The sequence below is a fragment of the Lithobates pipiens genome, unplaced genomic scaffold (genome assembly GCF_037356315.1).
Source record: "Lithobates pipiens isolate NorthernLeopardFrog02 unplaced genomic scaffold, aLitPip1_a1.2 Scaffold_10, whole genome shotgun sequence".
Lineage (NCBI taxonomy): Eukaryota > Metazoa > Chordata > Amphibia > Anura > Ranidae > Lithobates > Lithobates pipiens.
Window position 1 is genome coordinate 111,563,129 of NW_027507686.1, and position 26,272 is coordinate 111,589,400.

The 26,272-nt window shown below is 43.4% G+C and overlaps 1 protein-coding gene across 31 annotated transcripts in view; it reads right to left on the reverse strand.

The window, feature by feature from the left end:
• Window positions 1-26,272, reverse strand: part of LOC143934091 (neurexin-2-like) — a 3,463,823-nt gene that overhangs the window by 13,774 nt on the left and 3,423,777 nt on the right. For all 31 annotated transcript variants that reach the window (XM_077457482.1, XM_077457436.1, XM_077457661.1 and 28 more), the window contains one exon: window positions 4,422-4,500. In XM_077457482.1, coding sequence (XP_077313608.1) covers window positions 4,422-4,500 — 79 coding nt within the window. The remainder of the gene's footprint in view (window positions 1-4,421; window positions 4,501-26,272) is intronic.

Sequence of the window (26,272 nt, forward strand, 5' to 3'; positions counted from 1 at the left end):
GCTGCAGTTATGTGTTTAGTGTTTTGTAAGTGACAGTGATCGATCGATACTGCACTTGGGTGGGCTGGGCAGAGGGGCAAAACGCAGGTGCTAGCAGGTATTTTGGCTGATCCCGCTAACAATGCGTTTTTTTGGAACCCTAAACTGCTGGGGACGCTAGTATAGATCTGATCAGATCAGATATTGATCTGTTCAGATTCTATACCACTACGGGAGGTGTATGCTTTGCGTGTGGGTGTTAGCGGTACTGGCACTAACCTAGCGCTGCCTGGGGCGACGCAGACCCTGACCCTAAAACCTAATTGATATCACCCGCCGGGTGATGAGGGGGTTAAACCTTTATTGGGTAATAAATGGTGGGTGCCCTGATGCTATAAAAAACAAACTAACCAGAGTCACCCATAACACTTATACGGTGATCAGTGGTGAAAGGGTTAACTAGGGGCAATCAGGGGGTTCAAATTTTTATTAGGTAGTATATGGGGGTCCCTGGCGCTATATAAAAACCTGACGGGGAACCTAAATAACTAACTGGCTAACCAGCGTCACCAGTGACACTTATACTGTGATCGCTGGTGAAAGGGTTAACTAGCAGCAATCAGGGGGTTAAAACCATTATTGGGTAGTATATCGGGGTACCTAGCGCTATAAAAACCTGGCGGTGAACCTAAAAAAATAACTAGCTACCTAGCGACACTAGCGACACTGATGCAGCGTTCAGAAAAATTATCGCTTAGTGACACTGGCAAAAGGGGGTGAAAGGGTTAACTAGCGGAAATCAGGGGGTTAAAACCATTATTGGGTAGTATATCGGGGTACCTAGCGCTATAAAAACCTGGCGGTGAACCTAAAAAAATAACTAGCTACCTAGCGACTGTAGCGACACTAATGTAGCGATCAGAAAAACGATCGCTTAGTGACACTGGCAAAAGGGGGTGAAAGGGTTAACTAGCGGCAATCAGGGGGTTAAAACCATTATTGGGTAGTATATCGGGGTACCTAGCGATATAAAAACCTGGCGGTGAAACCTAAAACAATAACTAGCTACCTAGCGACACATGCAGCGATCAGAAAAATGATCGCTTAGTGACACTGGCAAAAGGGGGTGAAAGGGTTAACTAGCGGCAATCAGGGGGTTAAAACCATTTTTGGGTAGTATATCGGGGTACCTAGCGCTATAAAAACCTGGCGGTGAACCTAAAAAAATAACTAACTACCTAGCGACTGTAGCGACACTAATGCAGCGATCAGAAAAACGATTGCTTAGTGACACTGGCAAAAGGGAGTGAAAGGGTTAACTAGCGGCAATCAGGGGGTTAAAACCATTATTGGGTAGTATATCGGGGTACCTAGGGATATAAAAACCTGGCGGTGAACCTAAAAAAATAACTAGCTACCTAGCGACACATGCAGCGATCAGAAAAATGATCGCTTAGTGACACTGGCAAAAGGGGGTGAAAGGGTTAACTCTAGGGGCAATCAGGGGGTTAAATCTTTATTGGGGGGTGATAGGGGGCTACCCTGGACCTAACACTAACTGTCCTGACAGTTTTTACTGTCACAACTGACACTGAATGCATTGATCAGTAAAGAAATGATCAATGCAATCAGTGACACTGTGACTGGGGGGGAGGGGGGGCGGGGGGGATCGGGGGGGGATCGGGGGGGGGTTTGTGTGCCTGTGTGTACCTACATGTCAGTGTAGTGTTGGTGCACACTTACTATTAGTCTTCTCCTCGTAGTCCGGTCAAAAAGACCGCCCCGAGGAGAATGACATCACTTCCTCCTTCCTGTGTAAACAATACACAGTGGGAGGAAGCTTCTCATTGGCCAGGAGCGATCCAGAGGGGGTGGCCGAAAACCAACGGCCATCCCCTCATCACGGAGCGCTCCTGGAGCGAACCGGACCGCCGTAACCAGCGGGAGGGGGTCCGATCGGGCCCCCCACCCGCTGGAAGGCAATCACGTACATCTACGTGATTGTGCCTGCCTGTGCCATTGTGTTGACGTACATTGGCAATACGGCGGTCCTGAAGTGGTTAATAATGCTTAAAGTGAAACAATAAAATTGTAATATTCTTTTAAATTTTGTACCTGGGGTGTGTATAGTATGCCTGTAAAGGGGTGCATGTTTCTGTGCTTAGAACTGTCCCTGCGCTAAGTGTCATTTCTGAAGGAAAAAAAGTAATTTAAAATCACTCGCGGCTATAATGAATTGTCGGCTCCCCGTAATATAGAGAACAGTCATTGAAAGTCATTGATAAAAAAAAAAAAAGGCGTGGGGTTCCCTCATATTCAATTACCAGGCCCTTCAGGCCTGGTATGGCTATTAAGGGAAACCCACGTCAAATTTAAAAAATAAGTGCCGTGGGGTTCCCCCTAAATATCCATACCAGACCCTTCAGGTCTGGTGTGGATTTTAAGGGGAACTCCACGTCAAATTTAAAAAAATGGCGTGGAGTTCCCCCTAAAAATCCATACCAGACCCTTTATCCGAGTACACAACCTGGCAGGCCACAGGAAAAGAGGGGGGGACGAGAGAGCGCCCCCTCCTGAACCATATCAGGCCACATGCCCTCAACATTGGGAGGATGCTTTGTGGGTCACAGACCCCTCAAAGCACCTTGTCCCCATGTTGATGAGGACAAGGGCCTCATCCCCACAACCCTGGCTGGTGGTTGTGGGGGTCTGCGGGCGGGGGTCTTATCAAAATCTGGAAGCTCCCTTTAACAATGGGACCCCCAGATCCCAGCCCCCTAATTTGAAATGGTATGGGGGTACAAAAGTGCCCCTACCATTTCACAAAGGGCACTCTCTCTTCCCCCCTCTTTTCCTGCAGCCTGCCAGGTTGCGTGCTCGGATAAAGGGTCTGGTATGGATTTTTAGGGGGAACGCCACGCCATCTTTTTTTTAATTTGGCGTGGAGTTCCCCTTAATATCCATACCAGACCTGAAGGGCCTGGTAATTGAATTTGGGGGAACCCCACGCTTTTTTTTTAATCAATGACTTTCAATTACTTCTCTGTATTACGGAGAGCTGACAATTCATTATAGCCGCGAGTGATTTTAAATTACTTTTTTTCCTGCAGAAATTACACTTTGTGCAGGGACAGTTCTAAGCACAGGAAACATGTGCCCCTTCACAGGCATACTATACACACCCCCCAGGTACGAAATTTAAAGGAATATTACACTTTTATTACACTTTAAGCATTATTAAAATCAGTGCTCCCGAAAAAATGTCAGTTTTTAAAACTTTTTTTGCATTGATACATGTCCCCTGGGGCAGGACACAGGTCTCCAAACACTTTTTTAGGACAATAACTTGCATGTTAGCCTTTAAAATTAGCACTTTAAATTTTGAACGTTCGAGTCCCATAGACTTTAATAGGGTCCTAAAGTTCACACGAAGTTTAGGTCTGTTCGCAGGTTCTGAGGCGAACCGAACCGGGGGGGTGTTCAGCTCATCCCTAATCAGGATTATACACTCTACAGACCGCAAGGATCAGCACAAAATGTTCAGTCATCTACATGTCTATAAAGGGTTAGTACATGCCCCCACAACCCCCGAACTCCTGTTGTGACAGTGGGCCACTTGGGAACATCATTCATCCACTGATTTCTCTGAATGGGAGAACTATGAGGTATGAGAAGACAGCTACACTGGCAATCTGTCACCCGCTATCTGCAGATGCAATGCTTTCCTAATTGCATTTTTTTTTTTCAAAAGCATTTATTTATTTAACGCAGCATGTTGAGCATTAAAATCAATGGGCTTACAGTTGCAGCACATTATCTGTATTATAAACTGCTGTTTGGCAAAAAGGCAAAAAGAAAAAAATACAATGGATGTGGCAAGATTACCTCCTAAATGACAGACCTTAGGTGCTTAGACACACTCTAAAAAGCAATCCACCAATGATTGCTTTAGGAGCAATATACTGTATATAGACCTACTATGGCCAGAAATGGTAATACTATCACTTTGCTAACCACTTGATGAACCTAAAATAGTTTGGTTCATTTGGTGTTAGATTTGCTACACAGCAGTCAGGAAAATAAAATGTATTCTAGACACCAGTGTGTTCATCTAGAAAAAATTGCTATGTACAAACCCAACATGCAAATGTAGGTAACTCAAATATTGTATAATACTGTAACCTCTTCACATAGCATTCATGTAGCTAAGTAAATTATCCTACAGTTCTGGAAATAATCCTCTAAATTTTGTTTGCGTAAAATAATTAATACACATATTGGCTTTCTGCACAGAAATTCTTCTAAAATCCAGATAATCATTTTAGTTACTCTAAATATGAAGGTTTGATTTCTGGTGGCTTCTTTTGAATGATTTCTTAAAAATGTTGCTTATGTTTTCTATCTATTTAATAATTCAATACATGTTATAGTTTGTGTCTTACCCGTGCTGGGCTCACACTCTTCCAAATCTTCATCATCACTAGGACACTCAGCTGATGCAACCAGAAGATCATCAGAATTCTGGGTAAGGAAAAAAAGGGGGATTACTTTTTGCTATCATTTAATCAAAAAACTCAAACTGGATGTGATTGTTTCGATTATCAGTAACTTACAGGGTCCAAACAACATGATAAATTGTTGCAGTCATATGTTTTTTTAATGTGAGTTTAATATTTCATGTTCCTTAATATATATATATTTTTTTATAAGTTAAGCGTTTAAATATATAATGTACCAGAAACATCAGTTTTCCTGGCTCATTTTAAAATAAGCATTTTTTATATAAACCACTTTCTGTCTGTCCTATTGTAATAAGAGTGGCACAGGACTGAGCGATTGGTACCAGGCCACTGTGACTGGCCCAGGTACCATGTATTCTCTGTGACCAAACATAGTGATCACATGCTCACTAAGTAAATAATTGTTATGAATAGCAGCCATTGATGATTCATTAATTACTATTGTGATCTCAGTGATTGGTCACAGTGATTACATGGTTTACACGGCCAATCACAGTGGCCCTGTAACCTTGTGTTAGAGTAAACCACAGTAATGAATGAAAGCCATTATTATTTCAAAATTATTTCAATAATGTAAAAAAAAAAAAAAAATCCTGATCACCAGAGGGACACAGCACTACAACTGTATGTAAAAAAAAAAATCATGAAAAAAAGAAAAGTTGTAAAAAATTTAAATTATAAAACAAATATACTTTTGTGTACCAATTATAATTTTGTTGACTAAAATATCTTTTTTATAAACACTATTTTAGTGGACTAATTAAGATTAATTCAACAATTCAGATGACTAAAGTACGACTAAAAATACATTTTAGTCAAAAAACTAAAATACTGTACAACTAAAACACCATTTTAGTCAAAAGACTGACTAAAACTAATTTGAAATTTGACGTAAAAATTAACACTGCACTACTAATAAGGATAGGTAGGGGGCATCTAAAAAGCTGCTGAAAGCACAAACAAATAAGAAAAAGGCTTTTCTTATCTTTTTTTTTAATTAAAATTTAGATATACATTTAACAGAATAAATTGTGTTAAATGGGTGTTAAGTTGTGTTAAGCCTTATCACAAAGAATCATGGTGGAAATTTCCTAAAAGTTGTTTAATAAACTGTGTTAACTAAGGTAGATATCTTTACTGTGTAGTCTCTGTGATAACTACAATATTAGTATAGGAATGTTCCAGTTTAATAAACTCTGTAAGCTCAGAAAAGTCTTAACACCGATGTAAACTTAGTGTTTAACACTTCGTCTGCTGTGGTGTTAAATCCAGGGGATTTAAGCCTTTTTAACTGTAGTAGAAAATATTTCACTGATCATTGTGGTCAATCAGTGCTTCAGGACAACACTGTTGCTATTGGACACTGCATGGTATGTGTTCATCTAGAACCCTTTGTCTTCAGCACTCAACAATGGCAGAGCAGAGGATGTCTTTACTGAGAAACCGGAGAGCAGTAGACCTTAATGACAGAGAAGTGCATATTTGGACTGAAATTTGGCTGGTTCAGCAGGGACTGGCTGCATTTTGATCCTTGTATGGGCAGGCTGATTTGTACAAACGTTGAGTGGTAGACCGACTTCTGTACAACCAGCATGACAGGTTTTTTCCAATAAATTAGTGCTGTCGGCTATAGCCTGCAGTACTTATTGGTTTTCTGAACACAATAGCTCAGCAGAAAGGACAGTGGTGTCACTAGGGCTGGGGTCAACTGGGGCGGTAAAACATGGTGTCACCCCTAATAATTTTTTCCCATAACACTGGTGCCAGTTTCAGCAATAATAACCCACACCATTGGTGCCAGTTTCTGCAAGAATAACCCATAGCATTTGTGCCAGTTTCTGCAATAATAACCCCCAGAATTGGTGTCAGTTTTAGCAATAATAACCCCCAGAATTGGTGCCAGTTTCTGCAATAATAACTTACAGCATTGATACCAGTTTCTGCAATAATAACCCCCAGCACTGGTGCCGGTTTCCACAATAACAACCCCCAGCATTGGTGCCAGTTTCTCCAATAATCTCCAGCATTGGTGGCAGTTTCTCCAATGATCCCCAGCATTGGTTCCAGTTTCAGCAATAATAACCCCCAGCATTGGTGCCAGTTTCTCCGAAGATCTCCAGCATTGGTGCCAATTTCTCCAATGATCTCCAACATTGGTGCCAGTTTCAGCAATAATAACCCACAGCATTGGTGCCAGTTTCTGCAAGAATAACCCACAGCATTGATACCAGTTTCTGCAATAATAACCCCCAGCACTGGTGCCGGTTTCCACACTAACAACCCCCAGCATTGGTGCCAGTTTCTCCAATAATCTCCAGCATTGGTGGCAGTTTCTCCAACGATCCCCAGCATTGGTTCCAGTTTCAGCAATAATAACCCCCAGCATTGGTGCCAGTTTCTCCAATGATCTCCAGCATTGGTGCCAATTTCTCCAATGATCTCCAACATTGGTGCCAGTTTCAGCAATAATAACCCACAGCATTGGTGCCAGTTTCTGCAAGAATAACCCACAGCATTGGTGCCAGTTTCTGCAATAATAACCCCTAGCATTGGTGCCAGTTTCTGCATTTTTGCCAGTTTCTGCAATAATAACCTCAAGCATTGGTCCAGTTTCCACAATAATAACCCACAGCATTAGTGCCAGTTTCCACAATAATAACCCCCAGCACTGGTGCCTGTTTCCTCAATAATAAGCCCCATCGTTGGTGTCAGTTTCTACAATAATAACCCCCAGCATTGGTGCCAGTTTCTCTAATGATACCTTAGCATTGGTGAAGTAGCTGCAAAATAACCCGCAGCAAAAGTGGTCAGTGGCAATATGATACTTTAAAACTCTGCAACGTGAATGAGCTAATTAACACTGACCATTAGTACAGCACAAAGGAGTTTACTACACTGCCATTGGCCACTACTGCATTTGTGATCCATGGCATTGTTAATTAATACCTTTGTGCTGCATTAGTGGCCAGTGGCAGTGTAATAAACCCCTTTGTGCTGTATTAGTGGTCAGTGTTATTTAACCTTTTTGTACTGGAGCATGAATGGGTTAATTGACACTGACCACTAATGCACTGATGCATCAGTGATCAGCATAAGTACATTAACCCCTTCATGCTCCACATTACGTGTTAATGGCAGTGTTAGTTAATTCACCCTTTCACCTCCAATTACAAAACCCACCACACTCCCCAAGGAGTTAACGAGTCTAGTGCACTGGAAACGTTTTATGGCTGAGCCACTGCAGCATTACACTGTTTATTTTCTTTTATTCTTTCTGATATTTTGCACTGCCCCATATAATACATTTGGGAGTGTGTATGTAGAGGCCGTTGTGCTCGATTTGCCTATTTTGAGTGCATGTTGTACGTGCACTCATCATAGTTTGGCACCTTGTGTGGATGATCTGGTAGTTCTACTGGATATTATAGCCCAACTTAACATATGTAGCATGTTCCCAGTATTGGAGAAGATATAGAGTAACTCTGTTTCCCTTCCTTTAAAGGGGCCCTTCTCTTGTAGATAGAGAGGACTCTGGAAACCCTTCTAATACTGATTGAGTGTGCATAATTTTGGGGTAGCCCCTGGGGCTCTATATTCTTTTCATAAAACTTAACATAAGGGGTCCTCATCAGAGTCCACTTTTACTTCATGTCCCACTTAGAGTCCCCCTTTACAGCAGGTGCACCCTTTTCATCAGGCGTCCCAATCAGAGTACCCCTTTACAACAGGTATTTCCATCAGAGTCTCCCTATACATCAGGTGTCTTTATCAGAGTCCCCCTTTACATCAGGTGTGCCAATCAGAGTTCCCCTTTACAACAGGTGTCCCCATCAGAATTCCCCTTTACATCAGGTGTACCCACTAGAGTCCCCCTATACATCAGGTGTCCTCATCAGAGTCCCCTTTACATCAGGTGTCCCCATCAGAGTCCTATACATCAGGTGTCCCAATCAAAGTCCCCCATACATCAGGTATCACCATCAGACCCCCCTTTACATCAGGCATACCCATCAGAGTCCCCCTATACATCAGGTGCCCTCATCAGTGTCCCCCTTTACATCAGGTGTCCCCATGTCTGTACACCTGCTGGCTGCTGTGCCCATTATGAGGCATTCCCAGGGATGCAGCGCAGCCAGCAACATACAGGGACTCAGTACACACTTAAAGAGCCACTTATTTTTATTTATATCTTTTCTGTGCCCCCTATGCAGGGGTGTTGTGGAAATTTCATGAAGATGTATATTAATATGTATTGTCATAGTGTCTCCCAGTGTAAGTACTCCCACAGCCCGCTCTAAAGAGCTGACTGGGGGAGACTGACACTGATTGAGATCCGTTTGGTAGTGGAAAACTTCCTGAGGTTGGAGAGAACTGTTTGCAGAGTGGGGATATGTCCGCCAGCAAAGGGCCCTTGTGCGATGCACAGAACGATCGTCTGGGGGGATGTGTTCACTCTGCAAAGACATTATCGGTTTAGCGGATGTGCGCTCGTGTCACCCCTGTATGCCTGATCAACATATTTGGGGTGCCATGGCATACACCTGTAGATAATCTCCCATCAGCAGAAATGGTAGTATAGTCAGTGTATGCATTGTTCTCAGAACCCACGCAGAATAAGGACTCACAAATTTTTTTAAAAACGAGAGCCTTTGGGTGCCTTATGGTCAGACAGCATCCATGATTTAACCCAGCCATGCAGCTTCCATTGTCTAGCTGAGGATAGCTTACAGAAACAGGGAGCGGGAAAACATACACGCTGCCCATGCCCAGACACGCCCATAAGACTCCCCCAGTCATTGTTCATTGGTTGTATAACCCCTCCTGTTTGAGGGAATGCCTGTGTTTGATTGGTCAATTGTGAAACCATGAGGCTCTATTCTTTATATGAATAAAAGGTGGCTTCCAGGAAGAGATGAGGAGAGATGAAAGAGCTATGGAGCTAAGATGGTGATTATGCATGCTTACTGGGGAAAAGGGGAGAATAAAGATGCATTGTACCATTAGACTGAATGTGTGCTTATTAACGCAAAAGAGGAAAATGGGTTTTTCCACACCAGTTAAGATGGCGGGCCAGGACCTTAGACGTGAACAGAACCTCCTTCGCAATCAGATCAGTAGGCTGTCTGATGCATTAGGGAGATTCTGCTTTACAAAAGAACACATTTTTCGTCTTTTGGTATAATGCTGGGATTTTTATTGTATGTTTGTTATGTGTTATGTGTTAAATACAGTAGGTGCCGCCGATATTGTGTTTCCAGCATGACAGTATCGCGCTGGTTCCCGGCGACAGGCTTCTCTAACCAGCGCGATCCCGTTGCCCATTTAATTTTCCTATAGCAGCCAGAGCGAGGCGATAATGTCACCTCACTCATGAAGCCTGCATGCCTTCTCGGGGGCATACCAGGCCCTTAGGTCCGGTAGGGATTTTAAGGAGAATCCCCTTCGCTGAAAAAAAAACGTTGTGGGGTCCCCCCCAACATCCATACAAGACCCCTATCTGAGCACGCAGCCCAGCCGGTCAGGAAAGGGGGTGGGGACGAGCGAGCTCCCCCCCCTCCTGAGCCGTACCAGGCCGCGTGCCCTCAACATGGGGGGTGCCTTGGGGAAGGGGGGGCCGTGCGAACCCCCACCCCAAAGCACCTTGTCCCCATGTTGATGAGGACAAGGGCCTCTTCCCGACAACCCTGGCCGTTGGTTGTCGGGGTCTGTGGGCGGGGGGCTTATCGGAATCCAGGAGCCCCTAGGATGCTGGGACTGTGACATCGTAAGGGGAAGACTGGGCCACCGCTAGTAAAAGAGCTGGAAGAAGAAGCGGTGGCCCGGCAAGAAGAACCAAAGAGGGGGACAAGACCCCCGAAGTCGGAAGAAGAGGGCGGCGACGAAGAAGAAAGCCAGGCTCCTCTGCTAGAAAAAGAGCTAGCAGAAGATAGCGGAGGAGTCCAGCGAAAAGACCCCCGAAGACGAAGACCCCCGGAGCTGTGCAATAAACTATTTTAACCCTTGTGTGTTGTGTTTTTTTGTACATTTTTTTCACAGGTGAATGGGTAGGGGTACATTGTACCCCATACTCATTCACATAGGGTGGGGGGCTCCCGGATTCCGATAGGCCCCCCGTCCGCAGACCTCGACAACCAACGGCCAGGGTTTCGGGAAGAGGCCCTTGTCCTCATCAACATGGGGACAAGGTGCTTTGGGGTAGGGGGCCGCACGGCCCCCCTTCCCCAAGGCACTCCCCATGTTGAGGGCACGCGGCCTGGTATGGCTCAGGAGGGGGGGTGCTCGCTCGTCCCCACCCCCTTTCCTGACCGGCCGGGCTGCATGCTCGGATAGGGGTCTGGTATGGATTTTGGAGGGGACCCCACTCCATTTTTTTCGGCGAAGGGGATTCCCCTTATAATCCCTACCGGACCTAAGGGCCTGGTATGCCTCCCAAGGGGGAACCCATTACTTTTTTTTTTACATTTGGCGTGGAGTCCTCCCTTACGATTCATACCAAACACAGTGCCTGGTATTGGCTGGAATCCAATTCGGATCCCCGCACCAGTGTCAACCCGGCCAGCGATGCTTGTCGCTTATCGGGAAAGGATTTTTCCTTTCCTGATGCGAGCCAGCTCGGCGCTGGCTCCCGTGACGGAGCTCGTAGGGTGTCAATCTCACCGCTAGAAGCGGCGAGATTAACACAATATCACGGTCACCTACTGTAACTGTATGTTGTGTATGATTTGTCAGTATTGGTGGGGTATTTGCCTCTGCTATGGGACCCATTTGGTGCAGCCTGGAATGTGTGTGTGACTGAGCAGTTTGTTTATGTGGCTGATGATTGAATTTGTTTTGGGGCTGCCATGTGGCTTGGCAGAGGAGGAGCGTCCAGGCATGGCAGTTCCATCATTTACATTGGAGACTGTTGGCTACTCGCTGTGGACAATAGCATGGGGGGAGCTCTTTTTGTTTTGAGATGAAAAGATCATGCATGCAAGCATCACTGCTCAAATGTCTTGTTTCTATGGAAGCAGATGCCAGAGTAAGTATATGAACTGTATTTGGGAACAAGAGTGTATATGTGAGCCGTGTTATTTTATGTTTTATGTAACATTGTTGTTTAATTGGTGAGCCTGTGTTGTTTGGTTGACCAAGGTCCCTAGTAGTATATAACCTAAAATGTTCATGTGGTGTCTCAAATGTGTAATTTTGTGGGGAGAAGTTTATGTTTCTAGTGAAGAAATCTTGGTTTGTGGTTGGTTTTGCCAGGATCAGCAACTGCATTTCATGTGTTGGTGTTTAGTGTGGCCCTTTTGTCATCAGCCATTTTGCTGTCTGCCACGTGGTCCTTTTGTTGTCGGCCATTGTGCTGCCTGCCATGAGGCCAAGCTCTTGTGGTCACCGTGTCACCTAGGCGTGATCTTTGTTTGTTGCAACTACCATTTTGTGTCCATTGTGTTTTGGTTTTGGATGGAATTGGTCTGCTTTTGGGCCAGGTTTAAAAAGGCGATTTTGGTTTGTAGAGGTCCTGTTTGGCCTCTGGGTGATCCCAGAGTGGAAACTGCTCCAATTCCTTTGTGTATGTGTGTAGCCATACGTTTTAGCTGAGGTTTGTATTGTATAGCCTGCAGTAGAAAAGAAAGGCTTTGGTTGACCTCCTTGAGCAATATTTTTGCAGGAGTTTCAGTTTTTGGCTTTTGTTGCACCATAGGATTTTTTAATGTCTTGATAGACATAATATGAAACTAGGATTCCCCTCCCCCTCAATCTTCCTGTTCATTTATATTTAAATAAACCAGGTAGATGTGTTTTTAGAGCTGAGAAGACAGGAAGTTCTTCACAAGATGTGATGTACAACAGGAAGTTCTTTGCGGGTGTGCAACAGGAAGTTGCTGGAAGGAGCTTGGGATCTTTTGACTCTTGTTTGGAAGTATGTTTGATTTTTAAATTTAACTCCAGTTGTTTTATGCTGAAATATAGTTTTGGGTAGAGAGCAAACACGAGGCATCCAAATTATTGTTGCAATATCTAGGTACACAGAGAAGCCACATTATTCTGCAGAGAAAGCGGGCGTAAGTGTGCTGTGCAGTTTAGTCTGGCGATGCAATGCGCTTGTGTATGCATACACTATGAGGGGTAGAGACACAATTCGGGGGGGGGGGGGGGTGATCCGTGGTTGTTGACTGATCATTTGGCATAGTTAATAGTTGGTTGTTAAAAGAGTGGTACTCTGTAGTTCTGTGCCAAAAGTGTTGGGACAACAAGCCATAGAGCTGACGCCTCAGGGTTTCTAGTTGGGGAACTGGACTAGATATATTGGTTGTAGTTCGTCAATCCATTGTAAAAGAAGGCACTGGGCGGTGCTCTCCTAAATGGGTGCAATGGTTTCCCTGGACGCAGGAGTAAGACCATAAGCCAATTTGAATCGCCATGGGTAATGACCAATCCGTGCAAAGAAATGGATGCAAGACTTCTCACAGTCAGATAGTTGCACAGTATATGAAGTCTAGTTTTGGGGAAAAGGCCATTAAACCCCTTAAAGACTGGCATATATGGTCAGAGGGTACAGTAAGGTGTATTCCTTTGAAAGGTACTTTTGATGTCTGGAGGTATGAGACCCCAGAATAAAAATACCTTGGAAGTAGTTCAGCTGTGGTTTCAGAAATCTGTAATGATGAGTGAGCTGTTGGATGTGTAGTGCACGTTTGTGTGGTTAAAATTATCAATGCCCTCATGCCTGTTTTTAAACTTTGTGTGGCTGGTCCATGCAAAATTTTTAGATGCTCTTGTGTCTTTCCTATTGTATTTTTTTTCTTTCGCTAAGAGTGAAGGCTGAATTCCATTTCGCTGTTTTGTTTTTTTTTATTTTTGTTTTGGGAACTATGAAATATTTTCCCCACATTTGTATCTAAATGTTTGTCTCATGTTTGAGTCTTCTCATTGTTTGCATGTAGTAACAAGAATATGTTTGAACCGCGACAGCCCTCTTACGTGTAGCAACGTGAAAGTAAGGGTTACAGAGGGTTTAGTTATTGTGGGTTTTGAGGAATGTCAGTGACAATTTACCAATGTACACAAATGTTGTATTGTTTATCATTCTTTGCAGGTTAAATATCAAGGGTAGAGTAATAACTTTTGTTTATAAGTATCTTTTCAGGTCCAAGGAGTTTCTGAAAGTGTAAAGTGTATGTACGTAGAAAGCAGGTGTATGTAGATAGCTGTACACATGTATAAATACACACGCCTAAGAAGGTAAAAGTACCACAAGCTATTTTACTGTTTCATTGTTTTTTTTCTGCACCATTCTAAACCCTGCATGTCTTCCTCCAGTTTGTAATGAGGAGGAAAATGAGGGGATGATAGTGGTGAGAATGACAATTTTTCAAACCAATAATACTAACCGCTCTAATTCTAGCCAAGTTTGTGACCTAGTAGGAATGTCAGGTTCCACTACCGTCTTTCTTTGATGGAATTTGAATCAGCAGTCTGGTGAAAGATGCTCCCATAAGAACCTTTTTGTCAATGGTTCCAGGTATTACACCCCAGATGGTAAGCCACGCACAGGTTATGCAGTTACCACAGTCATTAAGTTCCCACATGTCTGGGTTATTGCCATATGAGGTTTGTTTGCAAGTTAACCAAAACCAGAGTTGTACTTTCCTCAGCAGCTGTCACCTACATTCTCAGCTGATGGGGTGGCTGCAGTCACTGTAACATGAACATGAAAAGGTCCACCACAGGGTCCATGAGTCCCTCCTGGACCCTGACACAATAACCAATTCACATTCCAACCAGGTGACTGGGTCATTGTAAAGAAGCTTCAGGGACGAGACAAATGGATCCACGCCAGTCACTGCAAGAAGCTGCTCAACTACACCAAAGGATGAGGAGTATCTGTGTTTATATTTTTAAAGTGTATTATCCAATTAGCTAAGAAAGCAAACAGGACACATGGTTGGGTCTGCTCTGAGTCTCTACCAAGCTCTAGTGCCCCAGTGATGACGGCGGTACATGCTATATGTGATGTTCATATTGGTATGAGGAGTTTTGACAAACTAGTAAAATCCAAACAGACACTTGTCAATAGAATTTAACGATACATTTCTAGACGGTAAAATGTAATTATAATTTTAACAATAGCACTGGTCCCAGCTGTGGTATTGGTACAACTAGATAGACCACAAGTGTGTTTCAACTTTAGTTTGGTATTAATGCGGATCTACAGCTTATAAGGTAAGATCGTGAGGATCTGTTGGCGTTAGAGAAGGTAAGAATGGCAGGGACAGGTAGAAGGAAATTGTTCACCGACCTCAACCAGGTCTGGGCATGGTTTCCTGCTTGTACACGGTGGGGGCTTGAGCTTATGAAATGATTGAACAATTTATCATCCATTGAGGATGGGATGCTTCATGTAACTGTTGAAGCTACAAGGAAATTCCCACAGGAATAACGGCTTTTTATTAAAAGATGTCCCATGAGTATCTGCTGGCATCCAAGGGGGGTTTCTGTGAATTCATAGGAAAAGATTGTTATACCTGGATCGGGGATACTAGTGACAAATTTCAGGCCCTTATGGATAAGGTTTACTTTACTACAAGGGAAAGCCAGAGCTATAGCTAGTGAAGGTTGAAGTCCTTTTAAGTGTCTGGGAATCTTTGGGGATTTTTTTTATTTTGCAGCGGATCATAGTTGAACGAAGTAGGGGTGTATATACATATAAGAGGGCCAGTATGGTGGCCCGTAATTATGGGAGGAGCCCGGAGGGTATTTAATCAGACCACCCACAACAGTCTGTGTCGGTTCCAGTGCAAGATACTGCACATCAAGGGGCCGACTCTTCTCAGCTCCCTCATGGTTGACTATCTGTGTGTCCAATCGCAGGTGCACTTCGGCTTCTTCATTCGTGGTCTTCGTCGGCGGTTCCCGCTCATGGTCGCAGATAAGTAGTATCCGAATCTTTTCATATCATGTGCAAACTTGCGGCTTATCATGCTTACTATCCTGCACCCCTTTTGCAAAACCTACCTCTGAGTTGTTGACACTCATGTCCCGACATCTTTCGGCTCAGGCATAGTACATTCGTAAATTCCTTCTACCAAACATATGATTCATTCATAGATCCAAGCCTCCGAGACGCTGTCGGTCGTTCTCCAATATCACTCGCCATAGGCTTCACTGGTTATAAGATTCACTGTTCTCATCCTTTTTTTGAGATAAACAGGTATTGTTTGTATGGGTTTCTGTGGCTGATTGAGGTGTAATTAAACCCACCTGATGTCTTTCCTGCACTTGACTAGCCTGGGGGGATGGATGGTTGATAGGTGTTTGGTTTCACAGTAAGGAATGGCATACACTCTACAACCAATTCGTATCAGATACTCCTTACTGCCAATTTATATCAGATTCATCTCATACATTTTTTAAGCTGATTCGTGTCAAACGCATTGCACAGGCTGACTCTGCCAACTCACTGCGTGTCCACGTAGTTGTACCTTCGAGATCGGTCGTATATCTTCATCGATTGTCCTACGCTCGGACTGCTACACACTCGCTGTCGTAGGTAGGACCTTGTTGTTACCGCTTCTCTAAACTCTAGTAGTTACGTTATCATGTTCGTTTATCATGTTCGTTTTGCAAAAAGTCGCACTTACACCACCGTATAGTCTTTCTATGTCATCTTTCATGTATTTTATGCTTTCTACCCAACGCGGGTTTACTCGAGCCGTTCACTTCACACGGCGATGCGGTCAAACCTGACACTCAAGCCCCTTACTCACCTCGCATCTACGGCCGATTCGAATCTAGTCGCAACTTCGCTTCTATGTTTCGGATCCTCGGCAATCACAAGCCCCTTCAAACCACCATCATCATTTAGTCGATTCAAACCCAGCCATATCATCGGCAATACGGGCAGATCTGTCATACGAGCCCTGTAGTCACCTCGCATCTACGGCCGATTCAAATCTAGTCGCAACTTCGCTTCTATGTTTCGGATCATTGGCAATCCCCAGCCCCTTCAACCACCATCACAATTCAATCAATCCGAACCCAGCCATATCCTCAGCGATACGGTCGGATCCCATATACGAGCCGCTCAGTCGCATCTACGGAGGATTCAAGTCTAGTCGCAGCATCGGTGCAACGATTCTAGTCCTTGCCAAACGCAACTCTAACAACCAAGCCGAATCCTGTTGCATCACCGACTCAAATGAGTCAAATCTTTCGCAGACTATTCCATAGCTATAACCCAGTTCAAACTAGTCACATCAACTGTACGAATTCAGCAGTACTTACGTTTGACTTTCTCAGTCTATCCATACATGATCATACACAATTCTCTCCACCAATTTGCTCAGTGTTGCGCACGGTCATTCCTACATAATCACATTTCCTCTATAACCTTTTCTTTCGCCTTTGAACAAAGCTCCTTGCAATCGCTGCAAGCATCAATGCAATGGCTCAATACGACCACTCATCTCCAGTAGCAACACGGCTGCTCTCCTCATTCCTACACACTTATAATTTAATTTATAGATACAAATAAAGCTGCTTTCTTGCAATCGCTGCAAGCATCTCTGCAATAGCTTAATACGGCCACTCATCTCCAGTAGCAACACAGCTGCTCACCTCATTCATCCATTCATTCATTCTCACCTCATAATTCAAATAAGGCCGCTTCCTTGCAATCGCTGCAAACATTTCAGCAAGTGGCTCAAACTGCCACTCATCGTCTCCAGTAGCAACACGGCTGCTCATCGTTTTCTCTGTCGCTTTCCCCTTTTTAGGCCAGTTAGAACACCAGTTAGTCCACCCTGCACCAGGTTTGGACAGTATCTCCCAAAAAAAAAAAAAAAAACCCCATTGTCGAGGGCTTGCATCTTCACCAGGGGGCCAGCTTTGCCCCAAACAGCTCTTTGCAATCCCCCTTGTCAAAATGAAATTCTCATGTCACCTTACTACAGGCTCCCAGTCAACTCAGTTCTCGACCCCAACCAGTCGATTTCACAACTAGGGCATAAAGTCAGGTGTTTAGTTCAATGGGATTCTGCCTTTCTCTTAAACACTCTTTCACTACATATTTTTACTTCACATACAGAATTTGACCTGCTCCTGAGGCGTTAGCAACTGTCACATACTTCTGTGCACTTCACTCTGTTTTCGAAGCACAAGCCTTCAATACGCAGACAAGGTCACTTAATCTCCATACTTGCTGGCAGTGCAAGCATTAGTAGACCAAACCCACGTCAATTAACTACTGATCGCAACATTCCTACTTAGTATACTAAACTTCAGCTACCCACCCCAGTCCACCCTGGGGCGCTCTGGTTCATTAGTCTGTGCCGAGCACAGACTGACACCCGAGCTATCGGTTACCTAGCCAGTCACCTCCTGGCTCACCTCGGTTGTCACGCATTCTTTTGAGTTTTCTAAAGTCACACTCTATGGCTGTCGTTCCTTGTCCTATTCTTGTTTTCCTTCCGCCTTTCATCTTATCTACCCAAACGCAACTATCCCCTCCTACCTTTGCAACTTACCTCAAACATATGCACCCCCCCCCCTTGCTTTTAGTTGACACCATGTCGCAGGCAGACAGTGAGGACTTTGCCTCAGCCCTGCCATCACCCTTTACGGGCTCAGCAAGCGGCAGTTTACAGTCTCACAAGAGCTTGGACCAATAAAAAAAAAAAAACTCATAGCAGAACGGTGTCGCAGGAGTAAATCCTACCCTGCCGCAGCCAGGAAACCAAGCCTTTAGGCTACTGTTTCCACCGCCAGTGGCAGCCCTTCCAGGCACCACTTCAGTCTATCTTCTTTGCGACTACTCAGCTGCACTCCTGGGTAACCACACTGTCAACAGCAGTCGCCGAAGTCCAAGCAGAGTGACAGCCCTGGAGGTACGCCCAGTCATGCCCCTACCCGCTCCAGTCACCACCGTCATTCCCGTACCTTCACTTACAGATACACCCAACTTCTGCACCATCGTCTTCCCTGCACACCTTGTCCTAGCAGGGCATCTAGGAAGACATCTTGGATGACAACAACGTTAACTTAGCATCCCTCCTCATAGCAGTACACAACTTGGCCTAGAACAAGTCATATTCGCGGGGAGATGTCTCCGTCATCCTGAAGGCCAGAGACCCTTTACTTAATCGCAAGCTCACTGTCACAGAGTTTGTGCTGGCCTTGGGGACAGTCAGAGACATGCTAGGCAGAGCAACCCCAACAGGAGGGTAGAATTGGACCCGTATCTGCATGCAGCAGGTGACAAGTACGCAGGGTGCCCATCCTTTGACTATCACCGCTCATTTTCAGCCAAGGTAGCAGCCAGACTCAAGGTGATCCTTTACCTCCCACCTTTTAGTGCTTCTCTTCCAGGTAAAAACCCTGACTAAATCCTTAAATTAAGATGTGCCAGCTATAGCACCCCCATAATGATGCCACTGGGAAAGGATTCATTGAGTGTGTGAATGGGTGAATCAAGTAATTTTTTTTTGATCAACTTGCTGGTTGAACAAAAAAAAATATTATTGTATAGCCAGCCTTTGCATGTCTGATGCTTGGCAGCTGATACGTAGGTCTGATCTGTACTAAGTGCCCATTCACACCATGCCCAAACATGAATCCCACAGAAATGCATGGTGTGTTCCTGTGCGATTGAGACTGCATGTAAAATTCACTCCATTTGTGATCTGCAGTGGGTGTCAGTATAAATTTAATGACACCCCAAACGCATGTTGGAAATGCAGTGCATTTTCCAGCACCTGATCACATGGTACTTTTATACAATGCGATCCGGTTACAGTGCGGTTTAAAAAGTAGTGCATGCACTACTTTTGGTGCAGTGTGGTGCAATTTTAGCCCATTCAGGGCCGGTTCATACCATGCCCGCACATGGGTCGCACAAGAATGAGCTGTGCGTTCTTGTGCAATTCACATGATGTTCTGTGCGGTGTGATAGTGGAAAGGGCTAAAATAACACCACACTTCAACAAGAGTAGTGAATGTACTACTTTTTAAAATGCACTGTAACTGGACCACATGGTACAAAAGTAATATTCCATCAGGTGTGAGCAGGTGCAGGAAAATGCACTGCGTTTGAAACCTGCTTTTGGGATGTCATTAACTTTCTATTGACACCTGCTACAGATTGCAAATAAAGTGCATTTTGCGTGCGGTCTAAATCGCACTGGAATATATTTCTGTGCGATTCGTGTGCGGGCATGGCATGAACCAGCTCTAAAAGACATGCATCTGGAGATGAATGCAGTTAGCTAGGGGTGGGTGGGCTGGAAATGTAATATCATTTTTATTTTATTTTACTAAAGGTCTGCATAGGTTTTAAATGTGTTTTTTATTTTTATTTTTTAACCCCATAACTCGGTTCTAAGGATTAACCTATGATCTTTTAGAGTGGAGGATGGTAGGTAAATAGTAAATAAGGGGCGTACCTAGAGCATTTGGCACCTGAGGACTCGGAGATCCTGTATCTGGAAACCTCCCTGGGCGGGCAGGCAGTGTACCACACGTCAATGTGCTGACCTCGAAGTTAAGGGACATCACATGTAGCGCCTCCGCATACTGCAGCCTGAAACTCAGAAGAATCCTCCTCCCTCTGCTCCCCTGGGCAACCAGGCCCCTCCTCCACAAAAACAGTGCCAACCAACCTGAGGATTGTCATTGGGTGCCTGGTGTCAGACAGAAATACATGTAACTGGCAGTGGCACACTTACTATGTGCTACTGCCAGTGGTGCCACTAGGGTTGGTGTCACCTGGTGCAGTAAAACATGGTATCACCCCCCCCCCCCAAAAAAAATATTTTCCTGTTTTCTGAAAGTGCTCTAAAGATGCAGCATGCAGGAATTATTATTATTATTATTTTTCAATAGATTTATATTGGGTTTTTACACTTAATAAATGCTTACAAGGGTAATGCAAAAACAAAAAAGTATACATTAGTTTGTCTTAAGGCAATGCGAATTTGAGAAAAGTAACCATACAGAAACTACAATGAACATTCATAACAGTATATGTATTACCACATTTCAGTAAAGTAGTGAAGGGAGGAGCTGGCTCCCATCCTAAGCACCCCTTACAGGATCAAGACTGTGTCCAGGATTCACACCAGCCCTCCCATCCTTAAATACAATACAATCAATCGTATTGTTAATAAATCGTATGAGAAAACATAGTACGAGAACAATGCCCGTTGTCCCTGAGTCTTTTCTCTATCATGATTGAACCCTTGGCTGTAGCCTTGCGGGCCTCTGAGAAGGTACGGGGGATAACGGTGGGTATCTTGACCGAAAAGACGGCACTATATGCAGAAGATATGTTTCTTTTTTTGCGAGACTCCAAGAATTCTCTGTCGGCAGCTTTAGACATCCTTAATTCCTTTGCTCGTTTTTCGGGTCTGAGAGTCAACTGGGGAAAATCTCAGATTCTCTCACTTAAAACGGCATCCCCCAGATGTGAGATTCCCTCAGATTGTCCCTTGCAGAGGGTGGAGGTGATTAAATATTTGGGGTTGCACATATCTAACTCTGTATCGGACTTTATTGCCTTGAATGTGGATCCACTTCTGACTAAACTAAAATCCAGGCTACAGTCATGGCAGAATCTACCTTTGACACTCATAGGTAAGGTGAATTTAGTGAAAATGAAATGTTTACCTCTGTTTTTGTATATACTGTATTTATCGGCCTATAACACGCACTTTTTCCCCCTTAAAATCGGGGGAAAGTCGTGGGTGCGTGTTATACGCCGATCCCCACTGTCTGTGAGTCTAAAATACAGAGCGCCGCCGAAAAATTCCAAGCGCCGCCGAAAAAGATCGAGACCGAACGGGGAGGGCCTGCATGATATACAGAAATTTAGGCACTATACTTATTTTTAGGATATTGCACCGGCCGAACCACGAATGCAACCCAGTATTCCAATTATTAAGAAGCATACAGACTTTCACGAGCAATGGACGAAAGTTGAGGACAAATACTTTTGAGGTGTGTGTAGGGATAACTGTGCCCAAATACGTCAACGCAGTTTCATTCCATTTCAGCTGAAAGTTTGATTTAAGTTGGGACTTAAGTGACTGTGAGAGATTAATGCCCATAACTTCAGATTTTACAAAATTTATTTTGAGGTTGGAAAGGGCTCCATATTTCTCAAATTCTCTAAAAAGATTGGGGAGTGATATCACCGGGTTTGTAAGGGAGAACAGCATATAATCGGCATAAGCCGACACTTTGTGAGGCCTCCCCCCTGCTGGCATGCCTGTGATATCTGGGTTCCCACAAATCAAGCACAGGAAGGGTTCCAATGACAGGGCGAAGAGGAGGGGCGAAAGCGGACATCCCTGCCGCGTCCTGTTGGAGATCTTCAGAGGGTCAGATAATACTCCATTAGCTCAAACCTGGGCTGTGGGCCTCAAATATATGGAAGAGATCCAACGGGACATATAAGCTCCAATCCCCACATATTGCAATACTGCATGCATATAGGTCCAGTTCACCCTGTCAAAGGCCTTCTTCGCATCCTTGCCCAAAAACACATTTGCATGTATTTTTAATTGTGCTTTGATTATTATACTTGTTCTCTTGTTGTGTTCAACATACATTTATATTTTGTGTGTAATAAATGTTGTTATATTTTAAAACTTGAAATTGTGTAAAAGTCCTAAAAATAGGGGGTGGTTCTCCCTGATTTGCTTTTGGGATTGCTACACAGTCTAGCTCCAAAGAGAGTAACTTGTACTTTGCTGACGATCCTCATTTATTACGCTAGGAAAATGATAGTGTTATCATGGAAAAAGCCCAATCCGCCATCTGTATTAGCGTGGAAGGGTGTGGTCAATAGGGCGGGACCTTTATACAAGGCTACAGACATCAGCAGGGGCATAGCAGAGAAATTTGACAAAGTATGGGGCAGTTGGATGAATAGTGAAACTACGGTGGTGGATCGAGTGGTTCCTCGTAGAATGCACCTCCAGAAAGATGTAATGTGAATGTAACTGTTTGACAAATTTGAACGTGCCATTGTCTGTTCTTGAGAAAAGGGAGCCTTATCATTATCATTATTTGATCTTTTCACTGAGTGTGTCTAGAAGGAAGAGGAGAGACTCAATGCTGAAGAAATGTAAATAGTTTTGTCTGTTGTGTGTGGCCCATTGGGCCTTATGTTTATTTGTTAGGTTAAAAAGCAATAAATAAAACTTAAAAAAAAATGTAAAATATATATTTGAAGAAGTGAGTCTGCACCTTGACATCTCTTCCTAGATTTGTGTAGGTCAGGATAGTGGTAGGGATATCAAAGAGTTGTCATTGAACCATGCCAACCATGGGTGCCACATTTGGGAGATGTGTTCCCTGTGTCTATTTCTGAGTGCCAGTGTCTGCATATATAAAATGTAATAGGTTTGTTTGCCCCACTTCCCCTAGAGTGGGTGGTATGGGGTTTTTCCACTTTCTGGTGATGCTCAGTCTAGCTGAGAGTAGGATGTGAGATATGGTATGTCTCAGTAGTTTTGAGTAGTGGTCCGTTTGTAGAGATAGAAGTGCTAGGCTGGGTTATTGCCATTTGGGAAACGTAAGATTGTAATTGGAAAGTTGATCCCCAAAAGAGTGTCAACTTATGGCAGCTCCAGAATGTGTGGAGCATATCCCCCTTTTTTCCACATTGTCTCCAGCATTTATCCTCTAGATTTTTATAAAATTTTGACACTTTATCGGGCGTTCCTAAGATATATGCATGCAGGTTGGGGAGTAGTACATGCCCACAAAGGCAGATAATGTTTTTTTTCGAAGGTACAGATAAAGGTCTGAATTAAGTAACCATTATTCTTTTTGTAGGTCAGAAAATGTTTTGATCTTGTTATCGGTGATGAGGTCATTAATGTGCATAATACCTTTCTCCTGCCAAGGATATTAGGTCTCTTTTGTTTTGTAAAACTAGCAACGGTATTTTCATTATGGCTTTGGTAGGGTAGTTTTGCCTAAGTCGTACAAATTTATTCCAAACTTGGACTGTAGCCAACATTGTAGGGGGAATATGTGAGGGTATGCTAGAAGGGCGTGGATTAGAGAATGGGCAAATGGACAGATCCTTCTCTGAAATGAAGAAAGCTTCCATTTGTCCCCATATAGTGTATGGGGAGGGTAAGAACCAGTCCCTCGACTGTGTGAGCATTGAGGCCATGTAGTAATCCTGGAAATACACATAGCCAGTACCGCTGGCTGTGTGGATTTTGATTTGTTTGGTGTGTGCGCTTCTGGCTTTTTTGCCTTGCCATGTGAAGGAAGAAAGTATGGTTTGTAACAATTTAAAGTAATTATTAGGAATGGTGATTGGGAGTGTCCTAAAAAAGTATAGAATTTTGGGGAAGTGAAGCATTTTAACCACCTCAATACAGTGCACGTACACCCCCTTCCTGACCAGACCAATTTTCAGCTTTCAGCGCTCTCACAGTTTCAATGACAATTACTCAGTCATGCAACACTGTACCCATAAGAAACGTGCGTCCTTTTTTCCACACAAATAGAGCTTTCTTTTAGTGGTATTTAATCACTAGTGGGCTTTTTATTTTTTGTGCTATAAATAAAAAAAAACTTAAATTTTGTGAAAAAAATGCCCTTTTCTTTGTTTCTCTCATAGAAGTTTGCCAATTAGTAATTTTTCTTCATACATTTTGGCCAAAATGTATACTGCTACATATCTTTGGTAAAAATAACCCAAATTAGTGTATATTATTTGGTCTTTGTGAAAGTTATAGAGTCTACAAACTATGGTGCCAATCACTGAAAGTTGATCACATCTGATCAGGCCTTCAGTACATCAGGTGTATCTCATTTCTTGAGATACTAACAAGTCAGGAAAGTACAAATACCCCCCAAATGACCCCTTTTTAGAAAGAAAACATTCCAAGGTATTAAATAAGTAGCATGGTGAGTTTTTTTTAAGTTGTACATTTTTTCCCACAATTCTTTGCAAAATGAAGATTTTTTTTTTTTTTTTTTTTACAGAATTGTCATATTATCAGTTTATTTCTCACACACAGCATATGCATACAACAAATTACACCCCAAAATGCATTATGCTTCTCTTCCCGAGTATAGAGATACCACATGTGTGAAACTTTAACGCAGCCTGGCCACATACAGAGCACCAACATTGAAGTAGCACCTTCAGGTGTTCTACGAGCAAAAATGACACATCTCATTTTCACAACCACCTATTACACTTTTGAAGGCCCTGGAGTACAAGGACAATGGAATTGCCCACAAAATGACCCCATTTTGGAAAGCGAACACCCCAACGTATAATCTGTGAGGCATAATGAGACTTTTGAAGGGTTAATTTTTTTCCAGAAGTTTTTGGAAAATGTGGAAAAAAATGAAAACACATTTTTTTTATACAAAGTTGTCAATTTATAAGATATTTCTAACACATAGCATGTATATAGCAAAAATTACACCCCAAAACACATTCTGCTACTCCTCCCGAGTATGGTGATACCACACATGTAGGACTTTACACAGCTAGGTCACATAGAGAGGCCAAACATTGAAGTAGTACCTTCAGGTGTTCTAGGAGCAAAAATGACACATCTCCATTTCATTCACACTTGAAAAGAGTTTTCTACGAAAAGGGATTTAGTTGTGATGGTATAACTCTTTAGTTGTTTTAGTTAGCTGCACTCCAAGGTAGCTTATGCTTTTGTCTGCCCAAGTATATGGGAATTGTTGTAAAAGCCTGCTAGTTGTGGCGTCAAGTTCAAGATGTAGGATTTAGATTTGTTGACTTTGTAGTAGGATATGTTACTAAACCTGGCTAGCGTCTTTTGAACTGCCGGGAGGGAGGTAGTAGGGTTGGTTATCATAAGTATCATGTCATCAGCGTACAAACTGATTTTGTATTCTTGATCTCCTATGGGGATGCCTGCTATTTGTTTGTTTGTGCAGATGGTTTGTGCACCGGGTTCCATTATTAGATTAAATATGAGAAGGGACAAGGGGCACCCCTGTCTAGTACAGTTTGAGATACAAAACGGGGATGATAAGGATTCTGCTGAGTACACTTGGGTGGAAGGAGCGGAGTACAAGGCCATTATGGAGTTATGTATTTGTCCCGTGAACCCAAATTTGGTTAAAGGTAAGGAAAGGTACCCCCAATGTACCCTATCAAACGCTTTTCAGCATCCAGGGATAGTAGTACAGAGGGGTTCCAAAGTTTCCTACCCGGTGGATGATATCTATCATCCTTCTTGTAGCGTCTGAGGATTAGTGGCCTTTTGTGAAACCTGATTGGTCTTTATGGATGAGAGTTGGAAGAATGTCAATTAATCTGTTGGGTATCATTTTCGTATGTATTTTAACATCTATGTTAAGTAGGGATATGGGGTGAAAGTTCTGGGGTGAGGGTGGATCTTTTCCAGGTTTTGGGAGTGTTACTACTATCGCGTTTAGCATTTCTGAGGGGAAAGAAGAGGAGGTTTCAGCAGAGTTATGGATTTGCATAAAAGTTGTTGGGTTGGAATTTTTTGTAGTATTCCCCAATGAACCCATCCGGTCCAGGTGACTTGGAGTTTGGAAGTTTGTTAATTGTTCGTATTATTTTGGGGGCTGTGAAGGGGGTGTTGAAGGAAGATAGTTGTGTTGGTGAGATGGAAGGGAGGTTAACTTGTGCAAGAAATTATATTATTTCGTCTTGGGAAGGTTGAATAGTGTGTTTATCTTCCTTGATGTTATATAGGTCATTGTAGCATGTGCTAAATGTGTTTGCGATCTCGTCAAGTTTAAAG